Source organism: Labeo rohita, chromosome 25, assembly GCF_022985175.1.
Source record: "Labeo rohita strain BAU-BD-2019 chromosome 25, IGBB_LRoh.1.0, whole genome shotgun sequence".
NCBI classification, from domain to species: domain Eukaryota; kingdom Metazoa; phylum Chordata; class Actinopteri; order Cypriniformes; family Cyprinidae; genus Labeo; species Labeo rohita.
This window is the reverse complement of record NC_066893.1, coordinates 7,061,775-7,084,102: the sequence shown is the minus strand read 5'-3', so window position 1 is coordinate 7,084,102 and position 22,328 is coordinate 7,061,775. Positions and strand designations below refer to the sequence as shown.

At 28.2% G+C, this 22,328-nt stretch overlaps 1 protein-coding gene across 1 annotated transcript in view; it reads right to left on the bottom strand.

Moving 5' to 3' along the window:
* gse1a (Gse1 coiled-coil protein a) overlaps positions 1 to 22,328 on the bottom strand; it is a 62,549-nt gene that overhangs the window by 29,445 nt on the left and 10,776 nt on the right. The window contains 2 exon segments of the mRNA XM_051100154.1: positions 2,610 to 2,791; positions 13,459 to 13,638. Coding sequence (XP_050956111.1) covers positions 2,610 to 2,791; positions 13,459 to 13,636 — 360 coding nt within the window. The 5' untranslated portion in view covers positions 13,637 to 13,638.

The following is a 22,328-nucleotide window of genomic DNA, read 5'->3' as shown; positions in this document are numbered from 1 at the left end:
CTTTAGTCCATGTCTGAATATTTATTATATTATTTATTTCAGTAACCCATTTTTAATCATTTAGTAACTCATTTTTCATATTTTTACTTAACAACAAAAGCGCTGGCTGCGAAAACAAAACAACTTTATTCTTCAACAGCCATTCAAAAGTCTCTTCACTTCACAGCCAAACTATGTGTGAATCATATTTATCACCTAAACTGGACTGACAACTGTTCTGTTGCTATATGAACAAATACATAGATAAACCCATATGTATTTACTTTAAAAACAACTCAATATAACCACAAATAGGTGCCAAATATTCAGTCTGTAGATAAAACATTGAGTGTGTGTGTGTATAGTGTGTGTGGTCGAGACAGGCACAAAGGACAGAGACAGCATGACTGAAAGCAGACTGAATATATCCAGAGCTTTGGTTCCTCTATCCCGTCCCATCCCGTCCCGTTTCTCTCCTTATCCAGGCCGAGCTACAGAAGACCCTTTGTGTAAACCGAGAGAGGCTAGTTTGATCAGGGGAAAGTGCCTATTGTTGCTAAATAAACTCACAAAGCCACACAGAACCCGACACACACACACACTTCTGGCGTGATCTTGCTGTCGCGCCTGAGAGTCACCGAAATAATGGACATGCAGGACACCCACGGATCAGGCCGTTTGCACCAATCCAGCCCAATTTAACCCCCGCGAGCCCGTCGGGACCTCGGCCCCTCTTCAGAGCGGATGCCTGCGGATCGAGAGTCTGAGAGACGCCTCTGTTTGTATCGATTGGCGAAGATAAAGGAAAAGTCACCGTCATAAACATACGGTTTTCATTTCACAACCAAATGAATGAGCTCACGCACGCTGGACTAGTTACTGCTCCTTTGTGCTCGTGTCAGATAACAGATGATATGAATGAACAGAGATTTTAGGACAACAAACATCTCTGAGGGTTATTTATAGTATGATTGCTTTTTTGGCATTAGCTTGTTGGAAAAATGTCATAGTTCCTTCTCTTTTTTTTTGCATTTCTATATTAAACTTTTCAATGCTGATGTTATAGTATGAAGAGAGAATAAATGCACATTAACTATATAATTGTACAATTTTATATCATATTAATTTGTTTATTTATTTCAAAGCACTGTTTTTTTATAGCATACAGTATATCAGTCATTTATAAAAATCATTAATTTCTATTAAAATAAATTAAATGTGAATATATTCATTTATTTTCATATATTATCAAATAATTAATTAAATCTAAAACAGATGATGAGCTTGAGCTATAATTAATGTATAATTAATGATTATTTTTAATGGCTATATGTGTTTTGTCAACTTTGCCAACAGTGTTAGTTAAGTATTTATTAACATTGTGAATTACCTTTGTTTTTTAAAAAAAATATTAACTTTAATTGTAGTTTAAATTTGTCAGTTTTTTATATTTTTTTATTGCTGTAACAGATTTTTATTTTACATATATATATATATATATATATATATATATATATATATATATATATTCTAAAATGTCTTTTATTGCTTTTAGTCCATGAGCTTGAGCAATCTTGAAAAATAAATATTTTATTTGTATTTTCTTATATCAAATAATATATATATTTATAATATATAATTATAAATACATATAAATAAACATTATTATATTATATATATCTGAATTTAAATACATATATGAATTATTTAAATAGATTTGTATACTATTTATTGTATATATATGTGTGTGTGTGTATATATATATATATATATATATATATATATATATATGTATATATGTATATATATATGTATATATGTATATATATATATATATATATATATATATATATATATATATATATATATATATATATATATATATATATATGTATATATATATATATATATATATATATATATATATATATATATAAAATATTTAATTTTTTTATTTTAATATGCTGTTTTTATTAGCATACAAATAATATAATATAATATTTATTTATTTTATTAAACTATGTGTGTGTGTATGTATATATATATATATATATATATATATTTTTTTATTTATATTCTTATTTTGAATTTATTTTAATATGCTATTTTTATTAATATACAAATAATATATTATAATATAATATAATATATATTTATGTGTTTGTTTATTATTTATTTATTTTATTTATTTAAATATTTATATATAAAATAAATGAATAAATAAATACAATTTTAATTACTTAAAATATTTTAAATAAATAAATAAACACACATTAATTGTATAATTGATGATATATGCATGTAATTTTCAGTGGGCATATGAGTTTAAAGATGAATAAATGTTTTATTCTTATTTTTAATTTATTAGAATTTATTTTGATACATTATTTTTATTATCATACAAATTATATATATTTCATATATTACAAAATATAAAAATAGATATAAAAGAAATTAATAAATTCTTAATTAATTAATAAAACGATTTTTACTAGCATATACACAGCTGAACTTTAAGCTAACAGACATGGACTAAAGCAATAAAAGTTACATTTTAGAATTTTTAAAAAATGCTATTTTTATATATGCTGGAGAATATATGTGTATTCATTCACTCATTTCTGTCTTACCTGACGTCCTTCAGACCTCCAGAAGCCGTTGACTGTTTTAGTCGGGGCGATGGTGACCACAGGAGGGGTGCCGGTGGGCGGGCCCAAGTTGGTACCCATGGCAACCCGCTTAGGCGTACTGACCGGAGAAATGTGATTGGTCACCGGAGAGGAAACATGTGACGATTCGCTACTAATGGAACCTGTGAAAGAGACGACAGATGAGTTAGAAAAATCTTAAAAAAACAACACATGAATAAATATTTAATTTAAATAACATGTATTTATTTATTTATTTGTTTGTTTGTTTAAACAATCATTATTTTCAAAATGTTTCCAAAAGGTAAAAAGTTTTTTAAAACATCAACATTTATTAATAATAAATGTTAATAAATGTCATCACCACATGATATTTTACAACCTAAACTAACCTTGCCTTGTCAAAAATGATACTGTAGGAAACAGCTTTATAAACGTTTGATGCTTACTTTTTCTAAGATATAATAATAAATATATAAAAATTATATATTAAACTAAATATTATGCTATATTATGCTATGCTTATTAAAATAAATCAGTAAATGTTAAAAGAAAAAAATATATAAATATTCATATAAATTAAATAATATTATTATATGAATTATATTACATGACATGACATGACAATATTATATTATATTATATTATATTATATATAAAACAGATGAGTTGAGAAACATTTATTCATTTATTTAAACATAAATAAACATAATATTTTAATATAGGTCTTTATTTCAATGAGTCATTGCTGTCATACATTATCAAATAAATTACTAAATTATTTTATATATTAATCCATTTTAATGTAAATATATGTTTTTAAATACATTTCCTTTTCTTTATTTGAATATATTACTATTGCTATCATATACATGTTTATACATAAAAAAATAAAGTATATATTAATTTTGTGATATTTTTTACTCCAACACTTGGTTTCTTTTAGTATATTTTTAGTCATATTATAGTCATATTATACATTATTAAAATAATATATTCAATTAAAAATACAGTATATATTAATTTTTGTAATATTATTCTTCACTCTAATATTGGATTTCTTATTTATTTTAATATATTATTTATACCACATACATGTTTAAACATTAAAATAATATATTAAAATAAAAAATAAACAAAAAATATATAAGAATAATATCAAATTTTGTAATTTTATTCTTTAATCTTGGATTTCTTTTGATTTATTTAAAAATATTATTATTTATATCATATATATGTTATTAAAATAATATATTAAAATAAAATAAAGTATATATTAATTTTTCGTAATATTCTTTACTCTAATATTGCATTTCTTTTTATTTATTTCAATATATTATTATTATTATTTATACCATATACATATTATTAAAATAATATATTAACAATGAAATAAAGTATATATTAATTTTTCGTAATATTCTTTACTCTAATATTGAATTTCTTTTAATTTCTTTTAGTATATTACCATTTACATAACATACGTTACTAAAATAATATATTAAAATAGAATAAGTTTATATTAAAAATAATATATTAAACTAAAACAAAGTATATATTAATTTTTGTAATATTATTCTTTAATATTGCATTTCTTTTTATTTATTTCAATACATTATTATTATTTATATCATATACATATTATTAAAATAATATATTAAAATGAAATAAAGTATATATTAATTTTTCGTAATATTCTTTACTCTAATATTGAATTTCTTTTAATTTCTTTTAGTATATTACCATTTACATAACATACGTTACTAAAATAATATATTAAAATATAATAAGTTTATATTAAAAATAATATATTAAACTAAAACAAAGTATATATTAATTTTTGTAATATTATTATTTAATATTGCATTTCTTTTTATTTATTTCAATATATTATTATTATTTATATCACACACATATTATTAAAATAATATAATAACAATGAAATAAAGTATATATTAATTTTTCGTAATATTTTTTACTCTAATTTTGAATTTCTTTGAATTTCTTTTAATATATTATCATTTATACAACATACATGTTATTAAAATAATATATTAAAAGATAATAAAGTTTAAATTTTTAATATAGTAAAAATATATATAGTAAAAAATTTTGTAATATTATTCTTTAATATTGCATTTCTTTTTATTTATTTTAATATATTATTATTTATGCGATCTACGTTAATTAATAATACATTTTTTAAAAATGCATTTATTATAACAAAACAACAAATACCCATATTGTATTAGTATGTCCCACACAAGCCCCACAGCTCATTGTGTCTGGCGTTCATGCATGAACTGCTGAGCCAAGGCTCTTACAAGCCGCGACGTTCAACACTGTGAGAGAAGCGCACTGTATAATAACATCAGAGGCAACGGCAGACTATCTACACCAGCAGAAGTGGCAAAGGAAGGGGGATGTATTTGTATGTGTCTCCATGCCAGACTGAACCAACAACTTGTCAGATGAAGTGAACGTACATCATCAGTTGGTCTGACTGCCAGCCTCACGCTATCAAAGGCCCCTCTGGGCTGTCAGATCACATGCCAGTTTAAAGAGATAAAGAAATAAACACTGCCATCTCCCTGCGGTAAACACACATGAACACACACACGCTCACACCGCCGTAACGCAGCGCTTTACTGTCATCAAAGAGCGCTTGAGAGCGTTAAGCGCGCGCACACGCACGTCTGAGTGTGTATGACACTCCAGACTACAAAACAAACACAGTCTGTGTGTCTCACAACCAAACGTATAAAGAGAGAAACTTAATGTGAACAGGGCTCTGAAATACTTCATTCTGATTGGTCGATATCAGCACGGAGCACTTAAATATGTTTGTATAACATGGGCTAAATAGTACAGAGTGAATTTAGGACAACAGAGTGAGGTTAAGAGGGACATTTTTACCAGTCATCTCTATGTCAAGTGTCCCAGTTTACCCAAATTCACCCCTATTTCCATGATTTCCCCTGTAACACACCAGAACCTGTGTGCTTACTTTTACATCTCTCATATTAATTATAAAAATCATATTCATTAAAAAAAGTAATTATTTTCATATATTACCAAATATAATTATATTTATTAACATTAATATTTTACTAGGGAGAAAAAATGCAATGGGTAATATGGAACCTGTAAAATCTTGTTTTAATGTTTTAATACCTTATATAATATTCAAATAATATATTAAAAAGTATATATCCAAAATAATGCATTAATTGAAAATTCGTTAGGTTATATTAAAATATACAAATAAATATTAATAAATAAATTGGTAAATATTATATTCTATTTATCACATTTATTTTTATTTATTTACATTAGTAGAATTAAATATAATAAATAAATAGACATGATATTATAAAGTAATAAAATAAAGTAATAAAGTAATTTATATTAAAAATAAAATCTTGAGGAGAAAAAAATAAAAAAACAAATAACTGTAGATATTATAAATATATATTTTTAAAAATCCTAATTGTTTGTTTATTTATTAATATATTTTTAAATTAATATATTAAAGTAAATATATTGTTTTAATGTCATATAATATATTTAAATATATTTTAAAAAGTATATATACAAATAATAAATTATTTACAAATTCTTTAGGTTATATTCAAATTAATTATATGTAAATACTTCAATCATTAATTTATATTAAAATCTAACAATAACAAAGATTAATAAACACTGCAACAATGTATTGCTCATTGCTAGTTAATGTTAGTTAATGCATTAAATACAGTTAACACATGAAGTCTTGTAAAGTGTTATCAAATAAATTAAGAAATATTCTATTCTATTTATCACATTTTATTTATTTTATTTATTTATATTTATTTATTTACATTAATAGAAATAAATATAAATAAATAAATATACATGATACAAAAATAATATATTAAAATAAAACATTCAAATAAAATAAATAATTTATATAAAAGAAAAATAGAAAGAATAAATAAATATTACAAATATATATTTAAAAAAAATCATATCATTGTTTGTTTATTAATATCATATATATATATATATATATATATATAATTTAAATATATTGTTTTAATGCCATTTAAACCATTTTAATGCCTTTTTTTATTATATAATATTAAAATTATTTATTAAAACAGGATATATAAAAATATTTTATCAAAAATTAGCCAAATTTAAACAAAGATAAATGCAAACATTTTAATGAAATATTTTTGTAACAAATTATTATAGAAATATAATTTAAAAATAAAATAAGTAATAAAATAAAGTAATAAAGTAATTTATATTAAAAATAAAATCTTGATAAAAAACAAATAACTGTAGATATTATAAATATATATTTTTAAAATAATTGTTTGTTTATTTATTAATAATAATAATAATAATAATAATAAATTATATAGGTAGTTATATTAGTTACAAAGATAAATGCAAACACACACATATATATATATATATATATATATATATATGAAAAAAAATATGAAATATATATAAATTGTAACAAATGTATTATAGAAATATAATTTAAAAATAAAATAAGTAATAAAATAAAGTAATAAAGTAATTTATATTAAAAATATATAATATATATAATTTATTATTATTATTATTATTATTATTTTTAATATAACTAATTTTTGATAAAATATTTTTATATATCCTGTTTTAATAAACAAATGTATTATAGAAATATCATTTAAAAATTAACTTAAAATTAATTAATTTTTATAATATATATAGAATTTAAAATGCATGTTAAAATAAATGTCAACTAATAAAATACACTACAATAATATATTAGAATATTAAAATTGAACATATTACAATAAATCATCTCTCACATCATTCTGCAGTGTTTCTATAATTTCACATACAATAAAATTCTACATTAAAATGAAATTCATCAAAAAAATGTCTATATTAATTGCTGCCATCAAACCTAGTAGCTCAACTGCAGTAAAAACAGCCCTGGAGGACGTCACTATTTATTTCATAGCATGAACTTTAAGCGATGACCACAAGCAAGAAAATGAAAATATCACTTGAAAAACAAAGCACCAATGAAGGACACAAAGACGAGAGACAAAACATTTAACAATTCATCTAACATATAAATGAATCTACTAATACTGTAACACCATAAGAGCAGCTAGACAGATTATTTCCAGCTCTATAATGGTATAGACTTGGATTTTCACAGCATGCTAGCAGATAATGAAACAATTCAGACTTGAATCAATAGTTCAGATCCATGTATTTATCTATCTGACAACTGGTCGTGTAATAAGCAGGATAATGTACATGCAGACGCCGATAACGAACGGCAGACTCTACATTATCCCGTCTATAATATGCAGCTCTTGCGGTTTCGATTGCATGTGAGAAATTACTTTCCTTATTAAGCCAGAAACCTGCACAAAGCTCGAAAACCACAAGCACAAAAAAAACCCCCAGAGCCGCTAAGAGCAGTATCTATATAAGACACACAACACAAAGAGTAAAGTAGGTCAGGCCTCCTCAGAGCGCCGCTGTCTGCCGGAGACACGATAACACCACGACACACTCACGCTTTTATACTACTTCACTACTTCTGTGGTCAATTTCACTTTAGTCTTTCACATATCTGCTAGATTTCTACCTAGAAAGCTCTGATAACTCATACTAAGTGGTTTATACAACGAGAAGTGTCACTATTACTGTTGGCAGTACTCATGGTCAGGGGTTTTTCAAAGCCAAAGAAACTCATCCCACACTGTCTGTGCTGCAGGCATGTTTGATACCTCATATCATGCGACGACTTACAGTTTGAATGCACATTTTTTGCTTGGTAAACAATAAAACAGGTGAAAAATCCCCTAAACTTACATTGGAGGTGTGGTTTAGGCCATATCTGTAGAGCAGTTGTATTGAATGTGCTTTGGTAGTGTAGGTCAAATCTTAAAATCAAGTACATTTAAAAAAAAAAAAAAAAAAAACATTGTTTTACGAATCTGATTTCAATTATTTTTAATAGTCTGTGATTTAAAGTACACTTATTTGATATGTTACTATTTAAAAAATGAAAAAAAAAAAACTTTAAAAATATTTTAAAAAAATACTGTTTAAAATACTATTTAAAATTACTATTAAAAATGGAAACGCAGAATTACAAAACAAATCAGAAAAAAAAACAAATATCACAAAGGGACAAAGCAAAAATAAATAGAAGCACAAAAAATAAAGATAAAAAAAAATAAACAAATCACTAAACAGAAAAAAACTACATGCAAAATGAAATGCAAACAAAATATTAAAATGTATTAAAATATTCAAATTAAAAAAAACAAATAAGAAAAAAATAAAACATACTAAAACAAAAAAGTAACAAAGTGAAAATAAATTAAAACTATAAAATATACTCAAATGTAAAAATCAAAAAACAAATAAGAAAAAACTAAATGCAAAGGACAAAGCAAAATAAAACAAATAGTACAACAAAAACGAACAAAGTGACAATTAATTAAAACGCAAAAATAAATAAATAAAAAACGAAATTAAATACAAATAAATCAAAAATATATTCAAATGTAAAATTAAAAAACAATTAAGAAAAAAACTAAATGCAAAAGAAAACTCAAAATAAAACAAATAGTAAAACAAAAAAAGGAGCAAAGTGAAAAATTACAAATTACACAAAACAAAAAAATAATGCATAAAACACAAAAATCAAAAATATATTCAAATGTAAAATAAACAAATAGTAAAACAAATAGTAAAAACAAATAGTAATAGTAAAACTATAAAACAAAAAAGGAACAAAAAAGATTTTAAACAAAATTACGAAGTAAAAAAAATTACAAAACAAATAAAAGAAATGCATGAAATACAAATAAATCAAAAATATATTCAAATAATAAAATAAAAAAGGAACAAAGTGAAAATAAATTAAAATAAAACCAAATAAAATCACAAAACAAATCAGAAAAAACTAAATGTATAACAGAATATAAATGAATCTATTAAAAAACAAATAAGAAAAGAACAAAAAACAAAACTAAATGCAAAGACATAGCAAACATATAAACATAGCAAAACAAAAAGAAAAACAAATAAATTAATAAATCAGAAAACAAATCAGAAAAAATAAATGCAAATGAAATACAAAAAGTAAAAAATGAAAAATGAAAAAAAAAAAATAAATCACAAAACAAATAAAATAAATGAAATGCATAAAATACAAAAAAATAAAAATGTATTAAAATGCAAAATAACAAAAACGTATAAGAAAAAACTATACAAAAATGCTAAACAAAACAGTAAAACAAAAAGTAAAGATAAATGAAAATGCAAAAAAAAAAGTCTGAAAAAAATACAAAAATAAAAACAGCAAGCACATGAGCACATATAACAAAACAAAAAAGAAAATGCAAAAATAGATAAAATCACAAAGAAATTAAAAACAAATAAGAAAAAACTAAATACAAAACAAAATGCAAAATACAAAAAAAGGAACAAAGTAAAAAATAAAATCAAAATAAAATGCAATTAAACAAAGTGAAAAAACGCACAAAAATAAATATATAACAACAAATAAAACCAACGAAATGCATAAAATACAAAAAATCTAAAATTTATTAAAATGCAAAATAAAAATGAATAAGAAAAAAAACACAGTAAAACAAAAAAGTAAAAGTAAAAATAAATGAAAATGCAAAAAAAAAAAAGAAAAAAAAAAACAAAAATCTTAAAAAATACAAAAATAAAAAAGTTCAAAATCTATTCAAAAGGAAATACAATTAAACAAAGTAAAACGCAAAAATAAATAAACAAATAAAACAAACAAAATGCATGAAATACAAAAAATGTATTAAAATGAAAAATAACAAAAACTAATAAGAAAAAAAAGCAAAATAAAACAAATAGTAAAACAAAAAAGAAAAAAGTAAAAATAAATTAAATTTAGTTCACACTTAAATACATTGTTTCTGCATTAAGTGCTCTTACTAAAAGCATGCCAAAGTGTATGTCTTTTTCACAAAGCGATGTGTTAAAACCACAAACCTTAAAATCCCCACAGCAAGCAAACACCAACCTAGAGCATCTCAGCCAGATCACAACAAACACAGAGGAAACAAAGAAAGTAAAAGAAAGTTGTGTGTGTTTGTAAGTGAATGTCAGTTACATACGACAACCGGTATCAACAAGGACACACACACACAGACAGAGAGACAGAGGAAAAGCCCCAAAGCCAGCAAAGCCTTAAACAAAAGACAGCTTTTCCAAACAGGCTTAGCAATCTGAGACAGAGCATTGACTGTCATTGAATTACCCTAGTCAGAGAGCGCACGAGCGCATAAAGTGACAAGCAGAGGCCGAGCCGTATGCGCAGCGTGATAAACTCACACAGACAGCAGTAAAAAGACACTTAGACGAGCTCTATAGAAATTACTGGCATACAAGCTCTTAACCAATCAATATAATCCTTTTCTCTCTGTCTCAGAGCTTTCCAGAGAAGAATATAATGATCACTCACAATGCATCACGTCGATAAACACACGGACAAACCACATACGCCCGAGCTTGTTCGCTTGTTAAACCGCACTGTTTTTCTTCAAAACATAATGCGGACGAACATCTCGTCTCTCGGACGAAAACGTTTTTGACAGATGACAATTTCGTAGATCTATTCTTGATCTTAAATGCCAAGGCTACATTGTGTAAAACTTGATATTGTATGTAATGCTTTGTGTGTGTGTGTGTGTGTGTGATGAGGGTTTTTTGGCGTTGACTATTACAATTACACAGACAGATGGGCAGCTAAATGTTGTGCCAGCCATCTGAAATGCTGCAAAGCCATATGCAAATATTATTCAAATCTATTCACAATTTGTTGACAGAAAGCACCACCCACACTCATACACACGCCGGGCGAAGAATGGCTGTCCATGTTACACACGTGCATATGGCGGCGGGATTGTTTACATGCTGCTTTAAAAGACTTACTGCAGCTACACTAATGGTAGTGATGTTAGCGTGTATAATGTGTCAGTGAGCGAGTGAGCAGAGGTGAAACGCAACAGAAACACACAAAGAAAATGCAAAAGAACAATGCACTAAGCAAAACAACAAAGCAAACTAAAATTTAACTAAACAGAAATAAGGGGAAAATAAGTAATAATGCAAAATCGCAAAGCAAATTAGGGATACCAAACAAAAGAAATAGCAGAACTAAACGGAAAACTAATAAAAAATAAAAAAAAACAATCACTAAATGAATTAGAAAACAACAAAACAACAAAAAAATACAAAACTAAAGGAATAGCAGAACAAAACACAAAGCCAAAAAAAAAAAAATCTGAAAACAAATCAGGAAAAAAAAATTAAATGAAACAAAAACTGTAAAAAGGGAAAATCCAAAAATCATAAAACAAATCAGGAAGAAAACATAACAAACAAAACACAAGCGAACAGGAGGACGAAACAAAAACTAATAAAACAAAGTGAAAAAAAAGTCACTGAACAAACCAGAAAATAAATAAAGAAAATAAAAGAAAAAACAGAACAAAAAACAAAAACAAAAAGAAAAATAAAATGCAAAATCACAACTAAAACAGTGAGACGAAACAAAAACTAATAAAAATTAAGTGAAAATGCAAATCACAAAATAAATCAGGAAAAAAAAAAACAGTGGAATGAAACAAAAAATACAACAAAAATGTAAACAAACAAACAAAACAAACAGCGAAACAAAACAAAAACTAGCAAAAAAAAAAAAAAAAAAAAAAAAAAAAAAAGAAAAATCCCCATTAAAAAAAACAAAAAAAACAAATGTAGGAAATAATAATAAAAAAAATAAATGAAAATGCAAAATCACAAAACAAATAAGTAAAAAAAATAACAAAAAACAAACAAACAAACAGTGGAAAGAAACAAAAACTAATAAAAAATAAGTAAGAAAAATAAAATAAAATAAAAAATAAATAAATAAGACAAACAAATCAACCTGCGGAACAAAACAAACAAACAAACAAAAAAAAAAAAAAAAAAAAAAAAAAAAAAAAATATCACAAAAATCTGGAAAAAAAGCAGAACAAAACAAAAACTAATAAAAAAAGGAAAAAGTGAACATGAAAAAAAAACACAAAATTGTGAAAAATAAAAACAAAAATATAAAACACACAAATCACTAAACAAATCAGACAAAACAACAAAATACAAAACAAAACAGATAGCATAACAAACAAGCAGACAGCAAACAAACAAATCAGTAATAAAAAAAACTGTAGCACTAAAACTAAAAAAACAAAAGGAAAGGAAAGGAAAAAAAACAAAACAACAAAAGCAGAAAAAAAATAATTTTACAAAAGCAGAAAAAAAATAAAATACAAAAGTCACAAAACAAAAGTTCAAAACAAAACAACAAATAACAGAATGAAAAAAAACAAACAAATCAAAATCAAAACTCATCAGAAAAAAATAAATGTAAACAGAAATGAAGAAAAAAAATGAACAAAAACACAAAAAAGAGATAAAAACTAACTAAACACACATAAAATGTCATAAAACCAATGAGAAAAAGCTACCTAGAGATAATCAGCCAGGATTCTCTACAAAAAAAAATAAATTCTAATGACTTTGATAGACCTGTAGTTGTGGGTGTACATTAACATAGGTAAGTAAACCTGCCTGTAAGTAAACCAGGACAAATAAGTGCAATAGTGTTGTTGCACTACTAGCAAAGATCTGCTGACTACAAGCAAAATATGGCCTGTTCATCCAGGCATCATGGGTGAGATGATCAAGACTGATGGGTGAAGAGCAGAGGGAAGGACGCGCTCACCTCGTGGCTCTTCGGCCTGTTTGGCGAGCTTGCGGAGAGCGGCGGCGAATCCCGAGTGTCCGGACTGGGCCGCGGGGCTCCCGCTGATGGGCGAGGGAGTGAGGGGGCTTACGGTGGCCATGCTGCATGGTGCTGCCGAGATCATGCCTAATGATGGACACCCAGGCTCATGGCTCATACCTGCAGAGACACAGAGATGCGGTTCCTGTTAAAAACTGAATTTACAATCATAACGGAAATGGCTTTCAGCCTGTAAACCAGACTCTGTGGCACAGCCTCGAATTCAAGATAGAGTTTAATTCAAATCGCTCACGCTATTTTTATTTTCTCTCTGAGCGAGTACAACCACATGCTTTGATTCGCACAAGCTCTGATTCAGAGATGGAGTGTGTGTGTGTGTGTGTGTGCTAAATAGGTTTTGTTAAAATTAACCCTATAAAGTTTCCTGTACCTTATCTGATATGCAATTTCTAAGGCCTCTAGGTCATCGACATGATCAAAACTTTGCTGGAAAACCTGTTGTACACAACCACCTATGCTTTTTTCGACTTTAGTAAGTGCATATATTTAGTATAATTGTAAAAAAAACAAACAAAAAAAAAAGGCATTTTGTGGTTTCAGGTTTAAAACAAAACAAAAGTACATGAAAACGTAAAAAATAAAAAAAATAAATAAAAATCACAAAAATCAGAAAAACACAACAAAATGCAAAATAAATTGCGACAAAAAAACAAATGAATAATAATGCAAAAAAAAATAATCACAAAATAAACATGCAACACACTGCATAAATCAAAACACAAAACAAATGCAAAATAGATAGCAATAAAAAAGCAAAAACAAACGAATAAAAATGCAAAATCACAAAGCAGATTAAAAAAAAAATACAAAATGCTGTATAAACAAAATGCAAAACTAAAACAAGCAAGCGAATGAAAACACAAATCCCAAAACAAATAAGAAAAACAAAATGCTAAATAAATAGCAATAAAAAACTGATGTATAAAAACTTAAAATAAATAAAAATAAAAATAAAAATAAAAAAGCAAATTACTGTATAAATCAAAACGCAAAACAAAACAAATAGCAATACAAAAGAGAAAAGAAGCAAACAAATAAAAACACAAAACAAATCAGAAAAACAAAATGCTAAATAATAGCAATAAAAAAATGCAAAAACAAATGTATAATAATGCAAAATCACAAAACAAATAAAAAAGTATAAAATACTGTATAAAACAAAATGCAAAACAAAAGCAAATGAATGAAAACACAAGAAAGATCACAAAACAAATCAGAAAAACTAAATGATGTATAAAAACTTAAAATAAATAAAAATAAAAAACAAATGAATACAAATAAAATCTCAAAACAAATAAAACAAAACAAAAGAGGAAAGAAGCAAACATAATTGAAAACAAAAATCACAAAACAAATAAGAAAAACAAAATGAAAAATAAATAGCAACACAAAACAGCAAAACAAATAAATAATAATAAAAAATGCAAAACAGCAACAGAAAACAGCAGAAAAAAACGAATAAAAATGCTAACTCGCAAAACAAATAAAAATACTAAATACTGTATAAAAAATAAAATGCAAAACAAAAATAGGAAAACAAAAGAGGAACAAAGCAAACACGCTGAAAACAAATGCAAACAACAATTATTAAACAAATCGCAAAATAATTAGCAATACATAACAGCAAAAACAAATGAATAAAATCATGAAGCAAAATACTGTATAAAACAAAACAAAAGAGGAACAAAGGAAACATAAATGAAAACACACACACACACACAAAAAAACATACCAAGACAAAACAGCAAGAAAATCAGCAAAAACGCAAATCACAAAATAAATAAAAAACACAAAATACTGTGTAAACGTAAAACAAAAATAGCAAAACAAATCAGGAAAAAAATAAATGAATTAAAAAAACAATATGCAAAACATAACAGTAAATATTTTACCCCCACAATAAATATTTGCTTATTAGCGCTTAATCATAAAACTAAGCGTTAAAATATAATTGTACTATTATGTACAATTTCATTTTATTGTTTTGTGCGTATAAATATCAGCAACCGCACCAAAATGCATATTTTTGCTCAATTTGTGATCCAAACAAAGGTGTTTTTCCTCCTCAAGTCTGATATTGTCAATATATTCGACTATATGTGCCATAAAAGCCTGATGTATCAAAAACACATGATTTTTATATTAACATTTTGCTAAATTATTAAGTGCAAGAGTAAACTTGCAATTTTATTTTTCTAACTATTATTTAATTAGTCTGTTTACTAAGTTAAATTTATAAAAAGGGTTTACTAACAATGAATTGCATAAACCAATAACCACATTTATTTGCATATGTTGCTTGCACTGATTTTGTGTCTGATACATTAACTGGTTTGCCTGAAAAAAACAAATCGGCAGCCAGAATTCAACTACAACAAGGTCAGACCACCTGTATGAAAATTGTTTTGTATTTACATTACATTTAATATTCATTTATTTAGCAGATTTACCCAAATTTTATCCAAAGTGGAAGACTAAAACAGAAGCGACTGGTTTTAAAGTGACAGTAACACTTTTCTTAAAATAAAGGTTTTGAGGGGACAACAGACATTTCACATGTTCCAATCCAAACTGTGAGTTTTCTACAACTTCCTTCCTTCGTGTATCTCTCTCTCGCACCTCCAGCTATCACTCACTGCCAGCGTTTCTACCAGGAACAAACAAAAGCTTGCTTTATCGAGATAAACTCTGCCTCACCCTTGCCCTTCTGCTGAACCGAGCAAAACAATTAATAATGAACTTAGGGCAGTTAGGAGAGCTGGCAGCAGCATCCTCTGCCATCAGCCACAACTTCATTACGACTTAATGGAGCCTTACGCATCCAAACGCGCAGAGCAAGAGAACGTAATATGTCCCGTGCTTGAACTGAACAGATTAATCTGATTAATCTTAAATAGCGCTATACTTCAGGCACAATGTAACACTCAATTTGCTGCGAAAAAAACTAATCTGATAAGACTTTCTAAAAAGGTAAAGCAAAAACTAAACAAAATACAAACAAGATGACACACACTCTTAAAAATAAAGGTGCTTTAAAGGTTCTTTACAGCGATGCCATAGAAGAACCTTTTTTGGTTCCACAAAGAACCATTCAGTCAAAGGTTCTTTAAAGAACCATCATTTCTTAACTTTTTATAATCTTTTGCCACAAAGTGCCTTTTGTGAAACAGAAAAGTTCTTCAGATGTTCAAGGTTCTTTATGGAACCATTTAAACAAAAAAAGGTTCTTCTATGGCATCTTGAAGCATCTTTATTTTTAAGAGTGTAAAACAACATTTAAAAAAAAAATAAATTCATATCAAATAAAAAGTAAAACAAAACAAGAAAGCAAGACGGGTGTTTCTCTTGATCAGTCCAAAACAAGTCCAATAAAGTGCATCCATCCATAATACAAAGTGCCTCACACAGCTCCGGGGGGCTAATAAAGGCCTCCTGTAGTGAATCGATGCGTTTTTGTAAGAAAAATATCCACATTTAAAACGTAAGAATCACTTTAATCTAGCTTGCGCTAACAGTTGTACATAGAACTTGCTTCTTTGACAAGGGGTGTGGCAGCACTGAAACACCGTCTAAGCTGTTCACCAATCACAACGCAGTGGGACAGCTAACCAATCACAACACATTTTGTTTTTTAGAAGGCGGGCCTTCATTAGACCCAGAACTAATCGAGCCATTTGTGCCAGGCTGGGAGAAATGTATTGTAATAATGTAAATTATGTTAAAAATAATGCGTTTTTCGAAACACCAAGCATGAGAGCATGTTCTAGTACACCCCCAAAACAAAATCAAGACTTTGTAAAAGAGCATAATAGGATCCCTTTAACTATAAACAAACCAACAAAACAAACAAATAAAACAAAAATGAAAAATACAATAAAACAAATTAAATACAATAAAGTAAAACGAAGCAAAAACACAAATCAGGCCTCTTAGAGCTTTTGCTTTTGTAACTAAAAATAAAACAAAAATGCAGCAGAGCTTTTTACAGCTTTCATATTGACTAAAAAAAACAAAAGTAAAATAAAAAGGAAACATGCATGAGCTCTTTAAAGCTCTTTTTTTTCCCTCAGTAAACTAAAAATAGGACAAATTTTAAAAATAAAAAAACAGAATAAAACAAAACAACTAAGCAAAACAAAACACAACATACTCCCTCTTAGAGCTTTTGTGATGAACTAAAAATAATACACAAAAACCAAGAAACAAAAAGTTAAATACAACAAAACACAAAAACGCATAGCTTCATAGAGCTAAAATGTTGAACTAAAAAAAAGTAAAACAACATGCATGACCTCTTCAGAGCTTTTTTTCTTAGTAAAGTTAAAAAAACAAAACAAAAAAAAAACCAAATGTACAAAAATACAGAGCTTCCTACAGCTTTCATTTTGGGGAAAAAAAAACAAATTAACAAACAAAAAACTAAAATAAACATGCGTGACGTCATCATTATGCAGAGCTTTTTTCTCAGAAAACCAGAAAAATAAAACAATTTTTATTTGTAGTGAACTAAAAATAAAACTAAACAAAAATGCATAGCTTCCTACAGCTTTCATATTGAAAAAAAAAAAAACTAAAAACAAAACATGCATGACTTCATTAAAGCTTTTTCTCAGAACACATTAAAAAATAAAATAAAATAAAATAAAATAAAAACAAAACAATACAATAAAATAAAACACAACAAATTTAAAAAAAAATGCCCAGTTTCTTATAGCTTTCATATTAAACTAAAAAAAATAAAAAATAAAAATAAAACAAAAAAGTAAAATTAAACAAAATATGCAAGACCTCAGGGATTTTTTCTCAATAAACTAAAAAACACAATTTAAAAATCAAAACAAAACAATAAAGCAAAACAAAACAAAACATATGGCCTCTGGGAGCTTTTGTACTACAAATAAAATAAAACAAAAATCAAAAATGCGCAGCTTCTTATAGCCTTCATATTAAACTAAAAACAAAAAATAACAAATAAAATAAAACAAAACAAGCATGACTTCATTTAAAAAAAAAATCTCAGAAAACTGAAAAAAATAAAACAAAATGTAAAAATCAAATAAATAAAGTAAAACAAAACAATAAACCACACCAAAACAAAACAAAACATATGGCCTCTTGGAGCTTTTGTAGTAAACTACAAATAAAATAAAATAAAACAAAACAAATAAAAAAAAATGCACAGCTTCTTGTAGCTTTCATATTAAACTAAAAATAATAAATAAATAAAACAAAAAAGTAAAATGAAACAAAACATGCAAAACCTCAGGTATTTTTTCTCAATAAACTAAAAAATACAATTTAAAAACCAAATAAATAAAGTAAAACAAAACAATGCAAAACAAAAAAAGTATGGCCTCTTAGATCTTTAATAAGGAACTAAAAAAAAAAAAAAAAAAACAACAAAAAAGTAAAACAAAATGAAATAAAATTTTAAAAAAAAAAGAAAAAACAAAAATAAAACCAAAACGGTTATGGCTTCAAAACTTGTGTAGTGAAAAAAAAATTAAATGAAAAATAAAAAAGTAAAACACAATGGCATAAAAAAAAACTTAAGAATAGCTTGCTTCATAAAAAGTTAGCTATAATCTTCACATAATATAGGATAATAAACAAGTGCAGCATTATAACTGAGACACTGTATTCCCCCTGCCATAAAGCAAACTGCCATATCCGTCGCTCTCTCCAATCCTGTTAAAGGCTTATCAATCAAATCATCATATCATACGCTCTTGAAACACAGCTGTCTCCCTTCCACTCATTTGCGTGCTACAAACAGGCCTCTTCTCTTTATCTCCCTCCTCCTCTCCTTCTCTCGACAAACATTCTCAATCAATCCGCTACTGAACTCACACGCGCTCCCCACCCCCTTCCTCTGGTCTCCGCCGCTCACACTCTCCCTCCTGGATAGTGTCAATCAGAGATAACAGAGAGTCTCTGGCCGCTGTGGAAATGAGAAAAGCCACAGGTATCTTCCGGCACACACACACACACACACACACTCACAGCCATTCTGGGAGAGACGGCCCTCTCAACACAGACTGATTTATAAGCTGTTATGTCAAGGAGTGGGACAGAGATAACATTTATTACTGTAGAATGCCTTAAAGAACTTTTCTGGGAGCATTTAATCACCCCTTATGTTGCTGCAAACTCACATGATAAATAAATATATTTTATTCTGTAGAACATAAAATGAGATATTTAGTAGAACGTCCAAGCTGCTCATTTACAGTAAATGGGAATTAATGGGGGCTCGTCCGGGATGAGAGGTCCCGAGTTCAAATCCCGGACGAGCCCCCATAAATGTTAGACCCTAGTACCCCTAAACCACTTTGGGGTTGTAAAACACACATTAATACAGGGTTGCCAGGTTTTCACAACAAACCCCGCCCAATTGCTACTCAAAACTAGTCCAAAAACAGCCCAATCGTGTTTTGAGGGGGGTCCCCATTAAAAATCATTTAATGGCATAATTTAATCACCCCTTATGTTGCTGCAAACTCACATGATAAATAAATATATTTATTCTGTAGAACACAAAATGAGATATTTAGAAGAATGTCCAAGCTGCTCATTTACAGTAAATGGGAATTAATGGGGGCTCATCTGGGATGAGAGGTCCCGAGTTCAAATCCCGGACGAGGCCCCATAAATGTTAGACCCCAGCACTCTTAGATCACTTCAGGGTTGTAACACACACATTAATACAGGGTTGCCAGGTTTTCACAACAAACCCCGCCCAATTGCTACTCAAAACTAGTCCAAAAATAGCCCAATCACGTTATGAGGGGGGTCCCCCATTAAAAATCATTTAATGGTATCATTTAATCACCCCTTATGTTGCTGCAAACTCACATGATAAATATATTTTTTTCTGTAGAACACAAAATGAGATATTTAGTAGAATGTCCAAGCTGCTCATTTACAGTAAATGGGAATTAATGGGGGCTTGTCCGAGATGAGAGGTCCCGAGTTCAAATCCCAGACGAGCCCCCATAAATGTTAGACCCCAGTACCCCTAGACCACTTTGGGGTTGTAACACACACATTAATACAGGGTTGCCAGGTTTTCACAACAAACCCCGCCCAATTGCTACTCAAAACTAGCCCAATTGCGTTATGAGGGGGGTCCCCCATTAAAAATCAATTAATGGCGTCATTCATCACCACTTAAAACTCCCATTAAAAACCGCATCCCGGGGAATAAAGTACACATTTTTTTGTCGGGGTTCCCCTGGTAAATACACATCTCAGGGGCTAAATGTGACGTTATTGGGGTCGTTTCAACCCGCGGATATAAAAAACAACCCGTGGCAACAGTGTTAAAGTGGCCCAAGTATTTACAGAAGCAAATTTGGTATGATTCCAGTTTCATATGGATTTTTTACTACATTTTTTTTTAACTGAACCAAGAGAGATTAGAATATAAGCATTTCAGTCTATATTATTACTATATTATTGCTCTGACAAACAATAAACATTGCTGCCTCATTGCAGTTTTTTAGCATAAACTACAACCTTATTAAAAAAGTTAATTAGTCATTTGGCATGCCTAATGAAAGATTCCACATCATTACACATCTATGCACAAAGAGACGCACCTACACCTTAAACTGCCACAGAAAAGAAGCATTTTAATCCCTGATCTAGCAGGATTTACTGCAGGTCTGTGGCTTATTAACCTCACACCATTGAGTCACATACAAACACAAAGTGGATATCGCACAAAAAAATCATCTGATCTCCAGCTGGCCTTGCTGAATGAATGCCCAAATGTTTAAAATGGCTCGCTAAAAGCACCCAAGGCTTGCTATGTGAAGATCTCCTCTCTCTCAGAGATGTAATCCTGCTGTGCTGTTTTTCCCCAGCGGCTTTAGCTGCGGTTCGAGTCAGCAAAAACAGTCCCACAGTCCTCTGCTCCCCACTGGCTCTCTAATAAGCTTGTTCATTAGACAGTACAGCCAATGCAAATTGACCCAGCCCTTGTCGACATGACCGGCTCATGTAAATTCAATGGGAGAAACAGCGGGGATAAAAGACTGGGTGATGGATGATGTGTCAAAGTGCTTTGTTGGCCACAAATGAACACACTCACACACATACATGTCCATAATGATGACAGACAAGCATTGACGCACAGGCGACTACAGAGATCTGCTACCCTCGGCATTCATTAAGACTAGATAAAGCACCTCGCACACACCTGCCTTCTGCTCATTAACCCCAGTGTGTGTATGTGCGTGGGTTTCACTGACAATATTAAAGATGGATGAAGACTAGGATGGTACTGATACTTCCAGAGTGAAATGCACTAATTGGTTGTGACTACAATAGAGATTGATAACTAGAGGGAACGCTGATCACAAAGCTGCTGGTTACAAAGGGCTTGAAGGTTGAAGACCTTACACTGATGTGTAAGTACCGAAACAAGTCCGCTTGCCATAACTGAAGCCCTTACGCCAAGCTCAAATGTACTTTGTATTGATTTTTCTGGAACTGTCTGCAGTAAATTTATACCGTTATCTACAACCTGTTGATCTCAAAGCTGAGCGTATTTAGAATTGTATTTTCTTGGGATAACAGATTTTCCCAGGTTGCCTTGGAAGGTTCACTCTGTTCTCCCAGCCCCCAAACCACCAGTGTCCCCCAAGGTTCGGTAATAAGTCTCTTAAACGTCATCATTTTGACTAGATCACTCTGTATCACACTCTTGAAATTTTCTGTATTGGCTTCAGTGGTTCAATGAAGAACCATGGACATCCATGGAAACTTTTCAGTGCACAAAATAA